At 47.4% G+C, this 22,637-nt stretch overlaps 1 protein-coding gene across 7 annotated transcripts in view; it reads right to left on the minus strand.

Moving 5' to 3' along the window:
• The window catches only part of Prkar1b (protein kinase cAMP-dependent type I regulatory subunit beta), a 139,111-nt gene that overhangs the window by 114,732 nt on the left and 1,742 nt on the right, over window positions 1-22,637 (minus strand). Inside the window, exons 1-2 of one of the 7 annotated variants that reach the window (XM_076560623.1) lie at window positions 2,192-2,295; window positions 1,732-1,939 (exon numbers count right to left, since the gene is read on the minus strand). The exons of 1 other annotated variant lie outside the window; for it this stretch is intronic. Coding sequence is in view for 2 of the 6 variants with exons in the window: in XM_042268220.2 (XP_042124154.1) it covers window positions 570-721 (152 nt within the window). In the remaining 4 variants the exon portion in view is untranslated. Of the gene's footprint in view, window positions 1-569; window positions 1,343-1,430; window positions 1,580-1,731; window positions 2,043-2,191; window positions 2,441-6,320; window positions 6,399-22,637 lie in introns of those variants that run through there. 5 more of the 7 variants (XM_042268221.2, XM_076560624.1, XM_016009375.3 and 2 more) reach the window with 5 other exon arrangements.

Here is a 22,637-nt window from a genome sequence, read left to right on the forward strand (position 1 = left end):
TAAGTGGGTCTACATAGAACTACATCTTTAAGGGGGGGCACTGAGAGGGTGGCTCATTGAGTAAAACACTTGTGGCCCATGCATGAGGGCAAGAGGTCAGATCTCCAGCACCCACATAAATGCCAGGTGGGCTTGGTGGCCTACAATCCCAGCATGTGGGAGGTGAGCACAAGAGATCCCAGGAGCAGGCTGACTACCTACCTAGCCTGGCTGAATTAGTGAGCTCTGAGTTCACGGAGGAACCCTGCCTCAATACATAAGGTGAAGAGGGGTCAAGGAAGGCACCCAACACCATCCACGGGCCTTCTATACACACACATGCATAATATGCATCTGCGCATACATGTGAATATGCATACGTGTGCACGTACACATACACACACATATACACACACACAATTTAATTAAAAAAAAAAAAACCAGAGGGTTGTACATCAGTGGTAGAGGGAACTGCCCAGCGTGTAAAGTGTATTGCTAATGATTAACCCCAGTGAAGGGTATATAACACCAGAAGTTGTGTGTGTCAAAGGTCTTTCTCTGATGAGTGGGTTCATCCCTTCCTTCCTTACCTGTTGACAAATTCTTGCAGGGATGGAAAAAGATCAAGTACAATTTGTATACGGTCCGCTCTCCATTTCTTAAACATTTGAGGAGGAATACGTTGTCGGTAGTTTGTCGCCCCCACCATGGGAACCATGCTGACGGATGGCTTCATTTTCATCCACCCCCTCCCCCTTTTTAAGGGCACCAATATAGATAGATGTTGTCACGATCTAAGGCCTCAGCGGAGGTAGGTGGGGCGGGAGGGGGGGGAGGTGCTGTCAAAAGATTGGAGTGGCTAGTTTCATGAGGAAAGGGGGCAAGGAAAACAATGGAACAGAGCTCAGGGGGCTTGGAAGACAGTGACAGAGGCTCGAAGGCTCTAGAACGCGTCAGTGTGTGCCCTGCGCAGGGTTGAGTCACAATGTCCAGGTCACCGCCCTACCCCACACGGATTGGAGTCACCCAGCCTAGAGGCCTCAGGGTTTGAAAGGACCCCATGCCAGTGAGGTACACCTAGCTTCTGGAGAATGGGAATTCTCCCTGCCCCCAACCCCGTGACCCGGCCCCCGGGGCCCTGGGCCCACCGGATGAGCAATTGGAGACGCCCCCAGTTCGTGATGGGTGCTGGGCGCCCCAGATCGTGGTGGGTGCAGGATGCCCCCAGACTCTGGCGGTGAAAGCACCCGCCTGACCCTGTCCTGGGCGCTTGCGCAAGGGCCTGGCTCCACCTCGGACACCAGCAGCCCCCCACCCCCACCCGGGTGGCCCTGCGGCCCATCCTGCCGCTCCCCAAATCCCTCATGTCCCCGTGAGTCCCCCAGTTCCCACCGAGACCCAGCTCCGGGCAGGGCCAGGTCCCTGGGCAGACCCCACCCCAGCCCGCGTACCTGTAGATGCGCGGTGCCTGAGGCCAGAGGCAGCTGCGTGGGGACGCAGGGACGCGGGGACGCGGGGACGGCGAGCGGGTCTCCGCACTGCAGCGGCGCCGCCCTCCGCCCGCCCCCGCTGCGCGCCGCCGGCCGCCAGGCCCCGCGCACCGCGCCCGCGCGGGGTCGCCCACCGACCGCTGCCCTCCCCAGGGCCCGCCCCACTGCTGTCTCTGAATGGGGACGACACACGGGAGGCCCGTCGCAGAGGCCCCGCACTGCCGCCAAGACCTTCTGCCACCCCCAACCCTCTCCTCCTGACCTGGCTGGCGCAGCTCCTCTGGGGCCCAGATGCTCTGTTCAGGGCACACCACCCTGCTCTGTCTGAACTGTCACATTCAGTTCAGGGGGAAGTCGCATTCAGTGCCTGCCCACTCTAAAGCCAAGGCCTGTAGCAAAAATTAGCCTCCACGCATCCTGTCCTGCGCCATCTGCTCCTGCGGCGACAGAGAGTCCATCTTCTAAGCGATCTAAGCACAGGAGGAAGGATGGGACTCACAGGTTGAAGAAGACATCTCCAGTCTTCACTGGCCTGCCTATACTCCCCTGTCCACCACCCATCCCCTGACTCACTTGTCCACACTCACCTGCTCCCCACATCTATTCTTCCATTCACCTGTCCCCTCCCCACCTGTCTACACGTGCCTATTTTCCACATCTATTCTTCCATTCATCTGCCCTATCTACACTCACCCGCTCCCCACATTTGTTCCCCGACTCACCTGTCCACATTTCCGATCCTTCAGCTGCCTGCTACCTCTGGCCACATTCCCCAGGCCACCCTCTCCTGACACACATGCCCTCCACCTGGCTTGTGCTCTCAGGAGGCAGGGCTGGCTGTGGTCACAGCTCTTCCTTCAAACGTGAAGGCGAACTGGCGCAATAAGGACTTGCTGGCCTGAAATGGAGCTCTAAAAGTTGGTAGTGTGCTTGCCTAGCATGCACGAAGCTCAGGTTCCCATCACCAGCTCTGCACAAACAGGGTATGGTGGCACACACCTGCCATCCCAGCCCTTGGGATGTTGAGACAGGAGGATTGATCCACTCAAGGCCATCTTTGCCTACAATAGCAAGTTTGAGGCCAGCCTGGGGCTACACGAGATTCTGTCTTAAATAAAGTGAAATCTAAAATTAAACTAGTTATAAAATAAAGCAAGAAGATAAAATAAACAAAAAAAGTAATAAAATAAAAAGACGCAGCTCCCACTTCCCCAGTCTTTCCCTCCAGCTTGCCTCCCAGCTCTGTCCACATGACAGTCACACACTTACCGTGGGCACACCTATTAGGAAGGGGTCTTTTTTCAAGAATTTAAGCCCCATAAGTAACTCATGTGCTTCAAACTGCCTAGAATTGCTAGAGACCAGCAATGGGCGGGGATAGCCTGCCTGCCTTCTACATCACCGCTCACTTCTCTCTCCTGCCCCAGCTCCTCCTGGCTCCGGCAAGGAGCAGCGAGCAAAGTCAGCAAAAAAAGAGGCATTTTCACTCTGGTACTCAGGCTGTGGAGTTGAATGCCCCAGGGCTGCTCCCCCCCCCCCCCCCCGCCTTTTAAAAATACTAACCCAGGCTGCCTCAAAAGCAGTAAGGATGGCCTTGAACTCCTGATTTTTCCCTCTACCTCTTAGGTGCTAAGTTTATAGGCATGCATCACATGCTCCAATAAGGGCTGGATTTTCTCTACTGGGGATCACCCCCCCCCAAGTTTTCTGGGGTTCCTTGTAGAGACTACCCTTTGTGGTGTTCCTTGGGAGAGGAGAGGTGACCCTCTGCAGCAAACCTCAAGAACAGTCCTCAAATCACAAGGCACCCACACCAACAGACTTCTGGGGTGCGCCACCTCAGATGTAAGTCCCCTTGGACTGTGAATGTCCCATCACATACAACCAGAACCTTCTAGGTCAGGGGCTGGCCATCAAGATATATGCAATCAACCAGAAACTCGGTCCCTGGAGCTTACAGCAATGTCTTCTGCTGAGCCCCACTGTGAAGGCAGCTCCTGCCAGCCTCAGATATTTCTGGAATACTCTAGTAACCTCTTTCAGGGACCTCAACTTTTTGAGGCTTTCCTCCCAAGGCTGCCTCTGGTCCCCTTGCTGTGGCGCTGGGAAGAGAACCTAGGTGGATGCCTGCAGTTCCCTGGCCAGTCATGCTAGCCTACTTGCGGAATTCTGCCAAGGCCCAATCTCAAATAACAAGGTAATTAGATATGCCTTTAGTCCAAGCACTGATGATGGAGAGGCAGGTGGATCGCTGTGAGTTGGAGGCCTGGTCTACATGGTGAATTCTAGGCCAGTCAGGGCTACATAGTGAGACACACACCCCAAACCTCCACCATCACCACCATCCCCCAAAAAAGTACATGTGGTAAAACAAGAAACTCAAGCCTGGATTACATAGGAAAGTCCGCTGTAATGAAAATCTTAAAAGGTCTTACAATAATAATAATTTAAAAAAACCACACAGATCCAGATATTGGGGTGAAAGCTGAAAGATCAGAGAAGCAGAGCAAACCACAACCAACCTCACCTCACCAACTCCTCAGTTGATCCTGTTTTCTCAGACTGAAAGCCTCTGTGTCCTCACGGAAAGGATTTCAGCTGAACTGCTTTATTTCCTGTTTCCTCACACCTTATATACCTTTCTCCACCTTGCTGTCACTTCCTAGGATTAAAGGCATGTGTGCTTCCCAGAACTGGGATTAAGGGTGTTTGCTGCCTGGCCTCTATGTCTAATCTAGTGTCTGGCTCTGTCCTCTAATCCTCAAGGCAAGCTTTATTAGGGTATGCAATATATCACCACAGTCCATAGGAACGCAAAAGAAAAAAGTCACTGAGATAACAGAGCTGATCTCATTTCTTCACTCTGCATAGTTTTGTAGAGTTCAGAAAGAAAGATGACTCATTAAAGCATGGTCTGTAGAGACTATGGAACACAGCTCTGTGACAAGGGGTCCTGCAGATGACAATGTGCATGTGGACCCCATCTCCACCCTGAGCTGCCGTGAACAGAGCCTCTCCCAAAGGAGCAGGAAGAGGTGATTGACACTCACTGGGCTGAGCCCTTACCTAGAGGGTGCTGTGAAATGCTCATGCCAAGTCAGAGGATGTGAGTGGAGGGGATGTGAACTGAGGGGAGGTGCAGAGAACACCCCAAAACCCAGAGACTGAAAAAGAATAACCAGCCACCCCCACATATAAAGTCTAAACTTCATATTTTTGGCATTGTGATAGCGGGAAAGAAATGTGAACCCCATTAAATGGTACTTAAAAAACCTCTTCTGGGCTAATAAAAAGGGATGCAATATCATTTTGTTTATTTTGATATTTTAAGTATATGTTCCTGAACGTATAGGGGTACCTTCATGAGGAGGCCAGAGTTGGACCCTGTGCATCTTTATCATTTTCTACTCTTTTTAACGTGTGTGTGTGTGTGTGTGTGTGTGTGTGTGTGTGTTCAAGCATACATGTGGCAAGAGGGCATGTGGAGGTCAGAGAGATCAGTTTCCAGAATTTGGCTGTCTCCTTCCAGGGTCCTAGGGATCGAACTCAGGCTTGTACAGTAAACTGGTTTGCCACCGAGCTATCTCACCAGACCCATTTTGGATATTCGGAGGCAGGGTTTCGCTGTGTAGCCCAGTCTAACCATAAACTCAAGATCCTCCTGTGCTCAGTCTCCGGGGTGGCGGGATCGCATCACCATGCCTGGCTCCCGGAGCTCTTTCTTGATGGGAGACAGCAGCAGCGCTCCCAGCTCCCCATCAGCTGGCTCAGTGAGAGATGGAAAGCCACTGATAACTGGCAATCGGCTTGTTGCTCAGAGCGGTGGTAGTGGCTAGGGAATAGGTGTTATGTGCATTCTGTTAGTAAACCACAGATTTCTCAGAACCTGAGTCCAAGGCAGTCAAGTGGCTTCTGTTCTACTAACAACTCAGGCCACTCCTTGGGAGTCACATGATTCTTCTCCAGACACTTACACAGGATGGTGGGTATGCAAATGAGGCCACTGGAAAGAGAAGCCCACACTGAGGCAGGACAATAAGCAGATGGGGTACGGGGAAGGATACCCTGACACTCCAGGAAGGTCATGTTTCCTATCAGAGCCACACCCCAGCCCCTCACTGGGGGATCCTAGGCAGGTGCTCTACCACTGAGTCACACTCCAGCCCCTCACTGGGGGATTCTAGGTAGGTGCTCTACCACTGAGCCACACTCCAGCCCCTCACTGGAGGATTCTAGGCAGGTGCTCTACCACTGAGCCACACCCCCAGCCCCTCACTGGGGGATTCTAGGCAGGTGTTCTACCACTGAGCCACACCCCCAGCCCCTCACTGGGGGATTCTAGGCAAGTGCTCTACTGTTGAACCATGGCCTCAGTCCCAGGCCTAGCTGGGTGCAGACCTTCTGCAGAAATGTGAACTAGTGAGAAACACTCCTGCAGGAGAGCAGATAAGACTCTGCTGGAGTTGCACTCTTTCATATTTGAATTTTTTACATTGCCTATTGCATTCATCTGAGAAGTGGAGTCTGCTGAAGACTTCTAGACGTCAATCCTAGTGTACACTGGCAGGCTTCAAGATAATCATGAGCCTTTAATCCCAGCACTCCAGAGACTGAGGCAGGCAGATCTCTGAGCTTGAGGCCAGGCTGGTCTCCAAAACCCTGTTTCAAAAAAATTAAAAACAAACAAAAACCCAGCCACCTGAGTCCCTATTGGTCCCAGCCCCCAGCCTCAATCCTAGCCCCCTCACCAAGGGTTCATGCCTTGGGGTTCTTTCCTCTCAGTGTGGACAGGACTTGGTTTTACTCGACCAAAGTGGTAAGACATCCACCCTGTGTGGATGGGTAGCTTACATGGGTCCTGATGTCAGTCTGGCTGGTCTCTCTCCCTGGATGGTTTTAAAGATGCCAGCAGCCCTGCTGTGAGCTGGTGTACACAGACAGTCATATGGCAAGGGACTGGGGCAGTCTCCAGGGACGACCAAAAGAAAAAGGGCAGATCTAACTACCAGGAAGTGATACAACAATGTATGTGAACCCACCTTTTCTGGCCCAGCATAGGAGAGCACCCTGACCTGGCAGTGATAGGGCCTTCAAAAGACCTGCCAAGCTATGCCTGGACTTCAGCCTTCCAACACCATGACATAGGTGCTGCTCCACACCACTAATTTGTAGTCATATGTTACACAGCAGTAGAGAACCAATTTAAAAGAGGAATCAAGGAAGGAAAGCTGCTGGGAATGGAGCCTACCTAGAATCCCTCAGTGAGGGGCTGAGGTGTGACTCAGTGGTGGAGCACCTGCCTAGAATCCCCCAGTGAGGGGCTGGGGTGTGGCTCAGTGGTAGAGCACCTGCCTAGAATCCCTCAGTGAGGGGTTGGGGTGTGGTCAGTGGTAGAGCACCTGCCTAGAATCCCCCAGTGAGGAGCTGAGGTGTGGCTCAGTGGTAGAACAATGACCTAGCATGTGCAAGGTCCTTGGTTCCATCTCCTGCACTAAAAAAAGACTAATAAAAAAATAGAAATTCAGCATATAGTTTGAAAGCAACTAAAAAAGCTATTAACATTAAATGGGATTCCTATGTCCTCCTTCCCCAGATAGAATTCAGGTGAATCAAAATTTTAAATAATGTTTAAATTATAAAAGTCACAAGATGAAGAAAATTCATAATATTGCACTAAGAGTGTCTAAACATATTACAGAAGTCCCAAGTGTAACACTTGGTAATCTTGTATATTAAAGTAAAAAGTCTTATGCATTAAAAAGGAATTACATCCGCCAGGCAGTGATGTCACATGCCCTTAGTCCCAGCACTGGCAGGTGGATCTCTGTGAGTTCAAGGCCAGCCTGGTCTACAGAGCAAGTTCTAGGGCAGCTGTTACACAAAGAAACTCTGACCTCCCCCAGAGAGAGAGGGGGAGGGAGGGAGGGAGGGAGGGCGGGAGGGAGGGAGGGAGGGAGTCACATCCACTCAGAGTATGGTGGCACGTGTCTGTAATCCCAGCACTCTGAGGGTGGAGAGAAGGATCATAAGTTTGAGACCAATGTGAGCCAGAGTGAGATCATGAGTTAAAACAAACCAAACCTCCAACATTCAAAAGACAAAGCAAAGAAAACTATGTTGCTAGGCATGGTGGCTCATGCCTATAACAGAAATAGAAATAGCAGGAGTGTGCATGCAAGGCCAGCCTGGGTTATATAAGATATTCTCTCTCAAAAAAAATGTTTTTATATACCTACATGTAAAATATACATCATTCAAGCCGGGCGGTGGTGGCGCACGCCTTTAATCCCAGCACTCGGGAGGCAGAGCCGGGTGGATCTCTGTGAGTTCGAGGCCAGCCTGGGCTACCAAGTGAGCTCCAGGAAAGGCGCAAAGCTACACAGAGAAACCCTGTCTCGAAAAACAAAAAAAAAAAAAAACAAAAAACAAAAACAAAATATACATCATTCAAAGGGGTTATTTCCGTAGAAAGATCTTCAAACTTCCTGAACATGAGAAAAACACAGATGAAATCTGCAAAGACACCATTTTTAAAAAAAAAAATATTTTATTTGCCGGACTGTGGTGGTACATGCCTTTAGTCCCAGCACTCACGAGACAGAGGCAGGAAGATCTCTGAGTTCGAGGCCAGCCTGGTCTACAGAGTGAGTTCCAGGACAGCCAGAGCTATTACACAGAGAAACCTTGTCTTAAATGTATTTTTTGTATTTGTATTAGTTATTTGTATTTTCTAAATTGTGTGTGTGTGTGTGTGTGTGTGTGTGTGTGTGTGTGTGTGTGTGTGCATGTGCAGTGCCCACAGAGGCCACATCCCCTGGATCTAGAGTTAACAGGCAGTTGTGAGCTTCCTGATGTGGGGCCTGGGGAACTCAAGCCCTCTGCAAGAGCAGTATGTGCAGAGACATCATCTTCACCTATTAAATGAGGGAAAAAAATCATTTAAAAACAGGCTCAGAAGATGGATCAAAATAGAAACTAGACATCAAAATACTGAACAGTCCAATTAAAAAATGGGCTAAAGAGCTAAACAGAGAATTCACAAAATAAGAATCACAAATGGCTGAAAGACATTTAAAGAAATGCTCAACATCCTTAATCATCAGAGAAATGCAAATCAAAACGACTCTGAGATACCACCTTACACCTGTCAGAATGACTATGATCAAAAATACTAATGACAGTCGATGTTGGAGAGGATGTGGAGCAAAGGGAACACTCCTCCACTGTTGGTGGGAATGTAAACTTGTACAACCACTGTGGAAATCAGTATGGCGGTTTCTCAGAAAATTAGGAATCGAACTACCTCAAGACCCAGCCATCCCACTCTTGGGCATATACCCAAGGAATGCTGATTCATACCATAAAGATACTTGCTCAGCTATGTTCATAGCAGCACTATTTGTAATAGCCAGAACCTGGAAACAACCTAGATGCCCATCAACGGAAGAATGGATGAAAAAAATGTGGTACATATACACAATGGAGTACTACTCAGCAGAGAAAAACAATGAAAGCATGAAATTTGCAGGCAAATGGATGGAACTAGAAAGAAATCATCCTGAGTGAGGTAACCCAAACCCGAAAGACAGTCATGGTATGTACTCACTCATAAGTGGATTCTAGATATAAAATAAAAAACAATCAGACCACAACCCACAGAACCATGGAGGCTATGTATATATAGCATGGAGGTCCCTAGGACAACTGTGACTTATAATAAATTTCAGTTTTACTCAATTATTGAAAAAAAATAGCCAAATGAATGGAAACACATGGACTATGAACCAAAGGCTGAGGGGCCCCCAGCTGGATCAGGCCCTCTGAATAGATGAGACAGTTGATTGGCTTGATCAGTTTGGGAGGCAACTAGGCAGTGGGACCAAGTCCTGTGCTCATTGCATGAGTTGGCTGTTTGAAACCCAGAGCTTATGCAGGGACACTTGGCTCAGTCTGGGAGGAACAGACTGGACCTGCCTGGACTGAGTCTACCAGGTTGATTGCAGTCCTCGGGGGAGGATTTGCCCTGAAGGAGGTGGGAATGGGGGGTGGGCTGGGGGAAGGAGAGGGGGTGGGAGGGGGGAACAGGGGAACTCGTGGCTGATATGTAGAACTGAATGGTATTGTAAAATAAAATAAAAGGAAAAAATTAAAAAAAAACAGGCTGGGAGGATGGATCAGTCAATAAAGTGTTTGCTTTGCAAGCATAAGGATCTGAGTTTACTTAAGAAAAAAAAAACACACAGACATGTCGACCTGGTGAGAAGATGTCTCAGTACATAAAGGCACCTGCCTCCAAGCCTGGCCATTTGAGTTTGATCCTTGGCATTCAAGGAGAGAACCAACTCCTGTAAATTGCCCTCTGACCCACAGAGACACACCATGGCATGGGTGTACACACATCCAAGAACCTGATGATATGGTTTGGCAAGGGTGTGGGAGGCAGGGCTTCATACCTGGCATCTCTATGCAAATCAATTAATAAAAATCCTCTTTAAAGTCTGAATGCAAAGCTTGCCTTTTCTAGTGATCCTCACTGACCAGCCATCATGAGTACTGCAATGGCTATTGCAGCCCTGCATCTTTTTGCACACAAGCCAACACAGCCATGTATGTGTTTACATTGCTTTCTTGGCAAAAATGCATAAATCAAGAAACACTGGGTGGGTGCTCAGTAACCATGACAAAGCTCGTGAGGTTATTGTACATTGTTATGCTGCTGTTAAAAAGATGCAACAGTTCTGCATGAATTAAAATGAAGCCATCTCTGAAGTGTTGTTCTTTTTTTTTTTTCCTTTTTCTTTTTTGTGAGCTTCAACATTTTGGGATTGGTGATTCATTAAACAGTAGCGTTACATAATCGCCACCACCTACTTCAGGATCATTTTGCCCCCGACCAAGCATGTGCTTCCCCCTGCAGCCCTGGTCATCTGCCAGTGTTTCTGTCTCTGTGATGGATTCCTCCATCTGTTCGGGATTGGCACCAGAGCCCGCCAGCTCTGTGGCAGCTTCCCTCCCCTTCAGTCCAGTTACCCACAAAATAACTCAGATATACCAAGCATCCCCACTCCCGAGTGAGTGGCAACAGCCTTCATCCTACCCAATGCTTCCTCATCTCCATCCTCCATCCACAAGGCTCTGCAGGAGCCTAAGACCTTGCTCTCCCCACTCTACAGAGCCTGTCCTGTCCCCAAGGATCCTGCCTCTCGGTCCATTGTCATCTGTTGTGCGGCTTTTCCCAGGGAGATGAACATATGTCTGTCGATTCATTCCAGAGAGGACGCCAATGACAGACAGGCCAAACTATTTCCTCCAAGTCCACTTCAGTGACTCAGTGGTTTAAAATGGGGTTACATGAGTGCAGGCGACTCAGAAGCCGTGACACTATCACTATTATGTCTTCAGAGGATAAGCCAAAACTGCCGTCAGCAATCTGTAACAGGCTATAAATCCTCAGAAGGGGCGGGGCTGCACTAAACACTCCCCTTAGCAATAATTTACTGCCTATAAATCCTCACAGGGGTGGGGCCTCCTGAGCCCCTCCCTCCCTGCCTCAGGACTGAAAGTTGAGGATCTAGTCTTCTTGTTCAGGTCTCCTGGTAATCACAATGCTGACAGTTGAAGAACCCAAGGGCTATGTCAAAGCCAGAGGACAGTGGTCTGCACTGCCCCACCACTGGACACTGGACAGACTACTCTCCAACGCAAGGAGTAGCAGTACTTGCTTTGGCTCACTGTGGTGGTTTCAATGAAAATGGCCCTCATAGACTCGTAGAGAGTGGCACTATTAAGAGGTGTGGCCTAGTTGGGGGTAGGTGTGGCCTTGTTGGAGAAGGTATCACTGGGGGTGGGCTTTGAGGTTTCAAATGTTCAAGCCAAGCCTGTGTCACTCTCTTCCTGCTTCCTGCCAATCTAGATGTAGCACTCTCAGCTACCTCTCCAGCAGCATGTCCGCCTGCACACTGCCATGCTTCCTGCCATGATGAATGGACTAAACCTCTGAGCCTGTAAGGCAGCCCCAGTTAAATGCTTTTCTTTGTAACAGTTGCCATGGTCTCTGGGCGGTGGTGGTGCACCCTTTTAATGCCAGCACTGGGAGGCAGAGGCAGGCAGATCTGTAGGCCAGCCTGGTCTACAGAGTGAGTTCCAGGGGCGCAAAGCTACACAGAGAAACCCTTTCTCATAAAACCAAAAAAAAAAAGAAAGAAAGAAAAAAGAGTTGCCATGGTCATGGCGTCTCTTCACAGCGATAGATGCTGCAAGTTGCAATAATATGCAGTGGGATTTCCGCTGACTATGACAAAGCTACACCTGGAAGAAGCAAAGGGCCTTCCAGAGGTCAAGCTGAGGCTCAAGGAGTCTTGGTGATACTGGCTTTTGATCACTGGCCGTTTCCTGCTGTGCATTTCTCATGTGCTATTGTAGCTTTTCCATCATTCATTGGGCACCATTTCCCCTCTAAGGAATATTTAGATAACCTTCTGTGCAGCAACACAGCCAGGATCCCTAATTTCAGGCCCTTCTGTCATTATCATCATTAGCAGCATCCAGCCAGGACCATCTTGGGACAGACGAAAGTATCTTATCAAAGATACCTCTGTACTCTCTAAAAACAGGCTTAAGCATCCAGACTACCTGTTTGAGAAGGCCTGGCGGATGTGCTAATTAAGCTTAACATTCTCCCTTCCCAAAGTCTTATCTCTAGTTTTATATCTACCTTTAACTATTAACTCAGAACTAAAGGGTCTTTACTTACAGGTACATCCAGCTGACTCAGGCTGCCCAGCTACCGAGTACACTCTTCAGCCCTCCCAGAAAGCAGTAGTCACTACAGCTTGGACAGGTAAGGGACCAAGGAAAATAAGGTAGTTTTATTTTCACTCATCACTAATAGACTCCTAACACTTTAACCACTAACTAAGAATATAGTTTGAGCACATAAAATCCCCTTTGCTCAGATAGTAACCTAATTTAGCCCTCTGTTGATTCTATTCCTCACAGTCACTTCCCTTTTGGATTGCAGATGATGGTTGGCAATTACTGCTCCTTCGTGTGGATCTTATTGCCCCTCCTTTTGACCCTGAGGGAATTCAAGCCTGGTGACCTTGCCTTAGCCAGAGCATTACTATTGCATGGGTATATAACTGTAAACCTCAGAGACTTGGAAGGATGAGACAGAAGAGAAAAGATAATGGAAGAACTAGATAGGTAAGAACTGGAGAGGAATGAACTAGATGGGAAGAACTAGATTGAAGGGCTAGAAGAGAGGACAAGAGGAACAAGATGGAAGATGAGGAAGAGCCAGATGTGGAAGAACAAGATGGGAAAGAAGGAGATGGGAGAGGAGCTAATATGAGAAAGAACTAGATGGATGAGAACCTAGATGGGGTGGAACTAAGATGAGAGACTTAAGATAGAACTTAGAGGGACAGTAGATAAATGTAGAGAGAAATCAGGCAAAAAGGGAGCTAGGCATGAGAGCAGAATAGAAGCTGTGTAGAGAGGGAACTGACTCAGAAGAATAGTGAATAGACTAGAGAGTTTTGTGTATGTAAGATTCATTTCTTATCATCTAAGATTAGATTATCAGCTGGTTGTAGATTCTTTTCAGACGCTGGGGAAGACTATCGAGGGGCTGGACCCCAATACTCCCCGTTAAATAGAAACCTTAAAACACTCATCTTTCACTAAATCTTAGCTGAACATCTGGAAGTGTCTCCCACAACCCACATAAATATATGTCACAAAAATATGAAACAATAAATGAATGAATCTGAGTTAATTTTGCCAAAATCTGTTTACTGGTTGAGATGACATACTTCTTGGAAGACACTTGAAAATGCCCTTTCCTGATTTTTGAGGGTCTTTAAAATATATGCAATGCAGGGAGTTAAACAGAATAAATTTAGATGGTCTTACTATATTTTGGCTCAAACGTAATTTAAAAGTTCCATATTTATGTTAAGATATAAACCCAGTATAGGGCTGGTGAGAAGATCAGTGGCTAAAGTGCTTGCTTCCAAGCCTGATGACTTGAATTTGAACTGACTCCCAGAAGTTGTCCTCTGAACATCATAAGCATTCTATACCACACACATGCATTTTTTAAAAAGGAGGAGGAGAAGGAGAGAGAGAGAGAGAGAGAGAGAGAGAGAGAGAGAGAGAGAGAGAGAGAGAAAGAAAGAAAGAAAGAAAGAAAGAAAGAAAGAAAGAAAGAAAGAAAGAAAGAAAGAAAGAAAGAAAGAAAGGTGTAAATCCAGTGTCGACTCCTAAGTGTTAGAGGCTAGGAGGTCATTAAGACCTCATCAGATTTAGGAGGAAAACATTTGCCCTCCTCCACAAGGCAATCTGTCCTTCTCTTCATTCTGCCATCCCCTCCTCAGATGGCTGATCTGTCCCACAAAGAAACACACATGGCAACTCAGGTGCACCAAGTCTGTCATGCTGCCTGCCTCCTGTAAGTAGACTCACTCCTTACTCTTCTGTGCATGGCTCACCTATGAGATGGTGAGCCATCGGTTCCGAAGGTTGATTCATATTCTTCGGTGTGTCAGGTCACATTGTCTCTTTTTACTGACAGACATTTGCGTTGTTTTCATCTTTGGGCTATTTGTGAATAATGCTACTGAGAAAATGGACACAGGGGTGGGCATGGCTCTGTGACAGAGCACTAAAGTAGTTTGTGAGGCCCTGGGTTCCATCTCCCAAGACCAAATCAAACAAACAAAAGATGGCTGTGCAGGTATCTGTTCAATTCCCAGGTTTCACTTCAGTTTTTCCGAAGTGAGTTGCTAGAGGTCAAGGTGATCCTGTGGTTTTTGGTTTCCTGTAGCTGTGAACTGAGTCCAGTGGTACAGGGCTGCTAGACAAGAGCCCTAACAATGGTCACAACCCTGGTGCCTATGTTTCCTACTCTGGAGAGGACTTCTTCGCAGCAAACAAAAAACAAAAGCAACCCACATCCCAACAGGTGAGCAAACCCACATTGTATGTTCCATCCCTACAGAGAGCTGTGACCAATGCAGCCCCAGAGGAGGACCAGAGCAGGCAGATCCCTCCTCAGCTCCCACCTTCAAAGATGCTGATTTGGACTGCAGAGTAGGAGGCTAAGGGCAGATCCGCAGGCTGCAGCAGTACTGGAGAGTTCCAGTCAGAAGATGTCTTCCTTGCAACCCCATCTTTGGGGGTTTGATGCACCTGTTCTGATGGATGTGAAGTGGCTGCCAGGTCTCTTCAACTCAAGGGCTGCAAGTGGCTGGACACACTCTTTCACTGCATTCCACGGGTTTGCATGCAGAGAGGACTGTTGCTGGCTACTTTAGCAAATACACTTCTGAGAAAGTTTTGTAGATCTAACTTGTCTCAGTTCCCTTCTATTTCTAATTACCTGGAAGTTTATTCATGTCAATTTCACCAAATGCTGCCAGCATCTATGGAATCATGTTTTTTTTTCCAACTTTTAAATTTAAAAAAAGTTTTTTTTTCCCAGTCAGGGTTTCATGGATTATAAACTAGCCTCAAACCTATTATGCAGCTGAAGATGACCTTGAACTTCTGATCCTGCTGCTTCCATCTCCTAGGTGCTGGGATTACAGGCATACACCAGATTCCTAGTTTAAGTAGTGCTGGAGATGAACCCCATGATTCCACGCATACTCTGCCATCTGAGCCACATTCCCAGTCCTGAATTATTTTTATTATTTGCATTCTCGGGATCAATTCAATTTGATTATGTCTTACCCCACCCCCTACTTTTTTTTTTCTTTTTCAAGACAGGGTTTCTTTGTATAACAGTCTTGGCTGTCCTGGAACTCAATGCGTAGACCAGGCTGGCCTTGAACTCACAGAGATCCACCTGCCTCTGCCTCCTGAGTGCTGGGATTAAAGGAGTGCACCACCACCTCCCACATGTCCCTTTTTAAAACTTCATTCTCTCTCAATTTGTTAGTATTTTCTTTAGGATTTTGTCATCTGCGCTCACTTAAAGAGGTCATCAGTTATTCACCTCTCACATTGTTACCCTTTGAGATCACAAGTTTGATGTTGTCCTTATGAAACGAATTCAAAGTGTCCCCTTCCAGCTTTCTTGACTGTAATTGTTCATTACATGTTTGAACTTTGCGTGTGTGTGTGTGTGTGTGTGTGTGTGTGTGTGTGTGTGTGTGTGTATGTGTGTGTGTGTGTGTGTGTGTGTGTGTGTGTGTGTGTGTGTGTGTTTATATGGGTGCTTTTTTGCTTGCACATATTCCTATGCACCACTTTTTTAAAGATGTATTTGTTGCCAGGCGGCAGTGGCGCATGCCTTTGATCTCAGCACTCGAGACACAGAGGCAAGCAGATCTCTGTGAGTTCCAGGCCAGCCTGGTCTACAAAGCAAGATCCAGAACAGGCACCAAACCAACCCAGAGAAACCCTGTCTTGAAAAACCAAAACAAAACCAAGAGAGAGAAGGGGGGGGGGGAGAGAGAGAGAGAGAGAGAGAGAGAGAGAGAGAGAGAGAGAGAGAGAGAGAGAGATGTATTTATTATGTATACAGTGTTCTGCCCATAAGAGGGCACCATATCTCATTATAGATGGTTGTGAACCATCATGTGGTTGCTGGGAATTGAACTCAGGACCTCTGGAAGAGAAGCCAGTGCTCCTAACCTCTGTGCCATCTCTCCAGTCCCCATATTTGAACTTCCTGTCAGCAAAACCATCTGGGACAGGCCTGGAGAGATGGCTCAGTGGCTAAGAGTGCCCTTAAGTGCCCTTAAGATGACAGTCATGGTGACATGGACAAAAACATTTCTGGTTGTTGCTGGTACAACCAGTCACTCCTGGTTTGTGTGTGTGTATCCACACCTATGAAAGTCAGAGAACAACTTTCAGGCGCCAGTTCTTGCTTTCAACCTTGTGAAGGCAGCACCTTTCTGGTCTGTTTCTGTGTTGTGTACTCCACTGTAGCTGGTCCGGGAGTTTCCAGCTGACTCTCCTGTCTCTACTTCCCATTTTATCCCTAGGGTTATAGATGCATGGTATCACATCCAGCCTTTTGTGTTAGTTTCAGGGATCAAACTCAAGCCATCAGTTTTGCATGACAAGTACTTCTGCCCACTGCACCATCTCACCAGCCCCCTCCTGGTTATTTTCATGTTTCCATGACGCACCTTTCCCATCCTTGCCCATTGTCCACTACATTCTTACATTTCAAGTTTCAGCTTGGAGCAGAACATCACACAGCCAGCACTTTCTAGAGTTCTACTTTGTAATGTCTTTGGGCCGATCACCACTGTTAGGGGCCACTCTACATATCACCGTGTTCACGAGTGATGGAGCTGCCTACCAATGTTAGCGTTTGCCCACATGCAGGACAAAAAGCTCGATTTAACTGCCCTTTAACTATAACTGTAACTATTTTCCATAGGAACAACTACTCGGTGTTAATTTTTTTTTTTTTTTAACATTTTTGGTCAGTGAGGTGGTTCAGCAGGTAAAGGCACCAAACACCAAGCTAGATGGCCCAAGTTCATTCCCCATGACCACAGTGAGAGAACTTAGTCCTGAAAGATGCCCTCTGACTGCCTCACATGCTTGCATGTACACACACACACACACACAATTTAAACTTTTTATTAGCATCTATTATGTTTCATTAATCTCTTACATGTACATGGTGTATTCCAATCAAATTCACCAAGCTCCATTAGTCATACCCCGCCCACTCATCCCCTTCATCACCCCCAGTGTCCACATTTTTGCTTCAATTATCAATAATTAAGCAATCACATGAAGATGGGGTGCAATTCTGTTGCCACTGACAGAACTCATTTGAGTGAAGTCTGTATCAGTTTGGCTTATGAACCTGGAGGCTGAAGGGCAAGACATTGCATCAAATGGTCTTCTGGCCAGCAGAATCCTGAAGCAGCATTGACATCACTTGGCAATAGGCAACGAGCGCTTCTGCTATGGTTTGGACATGCAATGTTCCCCACCCCCTCCTGTTTGAATATTTGGTCCCCAGGTGGGGGTACTATTTGGGGAGGTGCTGCAAACTAGGATGTAGGAAAAAGGTGGAAGATCACTAGGGGCATAGGTCCTTGGACCCTTCCTTCTTTCTCCTGCCTCTATTTTCTGGTCAACAAAAGGTGAACAATTTCCTCTACCACATACCTTTGCTGCCATGGTGGTCTTTCTGAATCCATGGATCAAGCACATATACACCCAAACCCCTAAAACCAGGGGCCAAAACAGAGTCTTTTCCTGTTCCTGCCAAGTTTTTGGTCATAGCAATGAGAACACAGTCGTGTATGTGCAAACACATATGTTGGCCTCTTGTGGTTTAAGTGGCGGGGGTGCGGGTGGGGGATGTCCCCAGTTGGTGGGACCGTTTGGGCGGGCACAGTAGGAACCTTTCCAGGTAGTAGTGCTGTGAGTCAAACAGACTGCAAAGGCCCAGCTCAGGGGTAACTTTAAAAGGAAAGAACAATTTGACAGAGGACATTTCAAGACAGCACAACATGGAACCTGTGGTGTGACTGTAACACTTATGCAGATCAACAATGAAAAAAAAAATGAGCGGAGTAGAAAGAAACGCATAATGTATGATTTCAAATGGAAAAAGACTGTTAGGATGCCTAATGTTACAGACAGGCATTGTCAGGAGGTAAGTGGCGTCCAGGAGAGGCCTGATCTGCAGGAGAACAAAGCGGAGGGTGCACTAGGGATGACTCCACTAGCTAAGCTTTCACTGTGAAAGCAAAAGGCTTTTCTGCTCCTAGAAAGTAATAAAGGGGGCTGGAGAGATGGCTCAGTGGTTAAGAGCACTGGCTACTCTTCCTAGAGGTCCCAAGTTCAATTCCCAGCACCCATATGGAGGCTCACAATGAGTTCTGGCGCCCTCTTCTGGCCTTCTGTAGAGGCAGACATACAGGTAGAACACCGTATACTTAATAAATCTTAAAAAAAAAAAAAAAAAGTAATAAAGGGCTGGAGAGCTGGTTCAGTGGTTAACAGTATTGGATGTTCTTCTAGAGAAACTGGGTTCAATCCCAGCACCTACATGGCTCACAACCATCCAGTTTCAGAGGATCCAATGTCCTCCTCTAGCCTCCAAGGGCACCAGGAATACCTGTGGCGCACAAATGTGCATGCAGACAAAACACCCATGCACACATTTTTTTTAAGCCACTGCAAATATAATTCAAAGTTCGTCCCAAGCTGGTCATTGAACTTGGCAGTGTCCTCCAGGAGGTGCTGACTTTTGAAGGATGTAAGACTGAAAGGTCATGGATTCTTCCTCTGTGGTTTCAGCCATTTACACCAGGCAGTATGTGGCAGGGAAGTCCTGGTGGGAAGGCCAAGGTCAACTGCCTGGTGAAGCTGCAAACGTGAAACTTATGTTGAGGACCCTAAGATGTTGGGGCTGCCAGAGCCAAGGGCTACCTGACAAAGAGAGATGCAGAGAGAGAATGGAACCAGTCGAGGGGAGAGGCATGATATAGGCAGCAAAGCTGGAAGGGCGGGGCCATCTAAGTCCTTGACACCAGACATGGAGCTACAGGATTTGTGTTTGCCCTACCAAGTTCCGGTCTTGCTTTTGTCCAGTATTTCCTCACATTGCCCCAAACCCTCCTCTTTAGAATGGTAATGTATAGCCGGGCGGTGGTGGCGCACGCCTTTAATCCCAGCACTCGGGAGGCAGAGCCAGGCGGATCTCTGTGAGTTCGAGGCCAGCCTGGTCTACCAAGTGAGTTCCAGGAAAGGCGCAAAGCTACACAGAGAAACCCTGTCTCGAAAAACCAAAAAAAAAAAAAAAAAAAAAAAAAAAAAAAAAAAAAAAAAAAAAAAGAATGGTAATGTATAGCCTGTGCCATTATATGTTGGATGTATATAATTTGCCCTTTTATTTATGATTGTCTTGGGTCTCAGAAGAGGCTTTGGACTTCAAAAAAAAGTGTTGAAACTGTGAAAAACTATGGGGACTTTTGAGGTTGAACTAAATATTTTTGCATTGTGTGGTCATGAGGCCTCTGGACCAGAAAGTGAAATGTAGTGCTATAAGTGAAAGACGTCCCCCATATGTTCTGGCATTTGAATATCTGCTTCCCTAGTTGTTGGTGGTGTTTGGGGAAGTTCAGAAAGGTGGCCTTGCTGGAAGAAGTCTGTTACCAGGGGCTGGATCTGAGAGCTCACCGCCTTGCCCTACTCACAGTCTGCTCTCTGCCTTGTGATTGTGAAGATGAACTCTCAGCTTCCTGCTCCTGCCATCACGCTAGCTACTTGTTGCTATGCCTCCCCACCATGATGGAATCAACCCTCTGGAACCATAAGCTCAAATAAACTCTTCTTTCAATAATTGCCTTGGTCACAGTGTTTTATCACAGCAATAGGAAAGTAACTAATAAACCTCTTCTCGGAAGGCCATCAAGGTCCAGATTTGGGGACTCTTTCCTGGTGACCTTATCTAAGCCCCCGTCACTTTCCCAGGCTTTACCTCTATCCACCACAGTTGGATTAACATCCCCACTTCTCTGTACCCTACAATGGGAATTAAACTTCAACATACGAAACTGGGGGGACATTCAAGTCAAATTCTATCTGCCACAGGTGGTCAGCTACTACCCTTTAGCCATTCCACTGTGATCCCCAACTGTCTGGAAATCGTTTTTCTCCTGATTGCTTCCACTGTGCCTAGAGAACTTCTGGTAGCAACATGTTCTTTTGGTTTGCCTTTATTCCTGAGAATGTCTGATTCCTCCATCATTCCTGAACAATATTTTGCTTGACAGAGTTCATAGTTTTCTTTACAAGCTTGAATAATTCTATGCCCTTCCTTCTGGCTCCTGTAGCCCCAGAGAAGCAGCCAGATATGGTTGAGATTGCCTCTTCTCGACCTGCAACACGTCATTTCTCTTTGACAGGCAAGGTTTTTCCTTTTCTTTCATTGCCAAATGGCTAATTAAAGCTAGGTGTGATGGTTCATGTCCGTAGTCCTAGCACTTGGGAATCGGAGTGGGATTGGCTGAAACTCCAGGACAGTCTAGTGTGAGACCCTGTTTCAAAAGTACAGATAAGGTCAGGTGTACTGGTGCATGCCTTAAACCCCAGTACTCAGGAGGAAGAGGCAGGCAGGTGTCTGAGTTCAAGGCCAGTCTGATCTACAGCTCAAGTTCCAGGTCAGCCTGGCCTACAGAATGAAACCCTGTCATACATACACATCACACACACACACACACACACACACACACACACACACACACACACACACACACACAAGAAAAAGTTTATGATGTACCTCGGTATGGATTTTGGGGGGATTTATCGTATGAGGGCTTACTCAGCCTCTTGAATCTGTATATTTTATGTCTTTCATTGATTTGAGGGGCATCTTTGGCCAGTACTTCTTAGAATGTTTTAGCCCCACAACTCTTATTGTTCTGGGATGCTGATGAAATATGAATTATCCCACAGACCTCTGAGACTCAGGGAGTTTTAATTTTTTTTTTGAGACAGGATCATACCATGCAGCCCAGAACCTTCCATCCTTCTGCATCAGCCTCCTCAGTGCTGCAATTTCAGGCGCGTACCACCACACTTGGCTTAGGTTCACACTTTGTACTATTTTCTTTGTGTTTCAGATCCAAGCAAGTCCTAGCACTCCATCTCCAGTCTACCACTATGTCCTTCTAATGATGGACAGTGTTATTCTGGTTGTTTTCTCAAATTCTATAATTTCCATTTGGCGCTTTACAATTTCTTTTTTGTTGCTAACTTAATCTTTTTTTTTCAATTTTAAACGAGTTTGTAATCACTTCTTCTTGTAATTACTTCTGAAAGCGATTTCCATGGCTGTCGACAAGTCCTTGGCAGATGGCTCATTTTGGCATCCATTTCAGTGAGCAGCCTTTTTACATTCACGTTGTGAATGTTCTTGGAATGATAAGCGGTCTTTTTCAAATGTATGCTGGACATTTAGGTTATTCTGTTTGGAGACTCCTGGTTCTATTTAAATCTTCTACGTTAGCAGGCAGCTGCTAGTGCCAGTGTGTGGATGTATGTCACATGTACAGTCAGGCCTGACTCTGTGGCCTCTTGTTCCAATGCTGGCTGTGTCCCCAGAGTCCTTCTCTTGCTCTCCTGGTCCGCTTGGTGCTCTGGTGCTGGTGGGGGGCACTCAGTTTCTGCTGGTGCCATCTGCAGGGTTAAAGGTACATCTCTGGGGTCCACCATCCTGAGGATAAGTGTAATATGTTTCTGTGGGTTCCTGTGCTGATGGGCAGCTCCACAACACTGCCTACACAGCCTACGCAGTCCCCACTGGCCACCCTTCTGCAAGCAGGGTCAGATTGCCACTGTCACTGGGGGCAGACTGTGAACTGGTACTGGAGCATTGTTCTACGTCTCTCCTGCAAATGGCCAGGGAGAAGGGGTTTTCCAGAAGACTTTCCTGTATCTGTTGGCCACTGTGTGCGTGTGTGTGTGTGTGTGTGTGTGTGTGTGTGTGTGTGTGTGTGTGTGTTAGACCTCTCTGGGGCCCTGCCCTAGAAATCTATACCAGAGAAAAAGGAAACCCAGGGACACAGGTCTAGTTCTGAGTCCTGGGCCAGGGTATCTTATTTCCATCTCTCAAGTCCTTTCCTCATTGGCTGTTACTTATGGGGTATTTAGGTTGTATTTAGGTGAAGTCATTACTGCTCACAGGACTCCACATGCCATGCCTCCTGGCCCATCCCAACCTTCACAGCAGCCACAGTCATCCTCGGAAGTGTAGATCTGACTGCCCGTGCTCCACTTAAAGCATCTTTCTTGGCCCCTGAAGAGAGACAAAGACCCTCCTGGCTGCCCTGCACAGCCCCCTGCTCCCTACAGGACACTTCCATTTTTCTCCTTCCCCTCAAAACTCCTCTGGCCACAGACCGGCACCATAAGCTTTAGCTGCCAGGGCAGCCCCTCACAGACCCGGATGCTGGAGTGATGAAGCTGGGGGACTGCTCCCCCAGACCTGATGGCTGCCCAGCTCACACGCACAACGCCTTGTCACAGCTTGCACACTTACCCAGACTCCCCTTCTTACGAGGATGGCAGCTAACTCCAATGCCCCAGTCTTGACATCTGCAAAAATCCTGTCTCCAAACAGTCACAGTCTGATGTATTAGGCTTAAGACTTTGACATCTGAATTTGGAGGGACA

This window comes from Peromyscus maniculatus, chromosome 23 (genome assembly GCF_049852395.1).
Source record: "Peromyscus maniculatus bairdii isolate BWxNUB_F1_BW_parent chromosome 23, HU_Pman_BW_mat_3.1, whole genome shotgun sequence".
In the NCBI taxonomy this organism is placed as follows: Eukaryota; Metazoa; Chordata; class Mammalia; order Rodentia; family Cricetidae; genus Peromyscus; species Peromyscus maniculatus.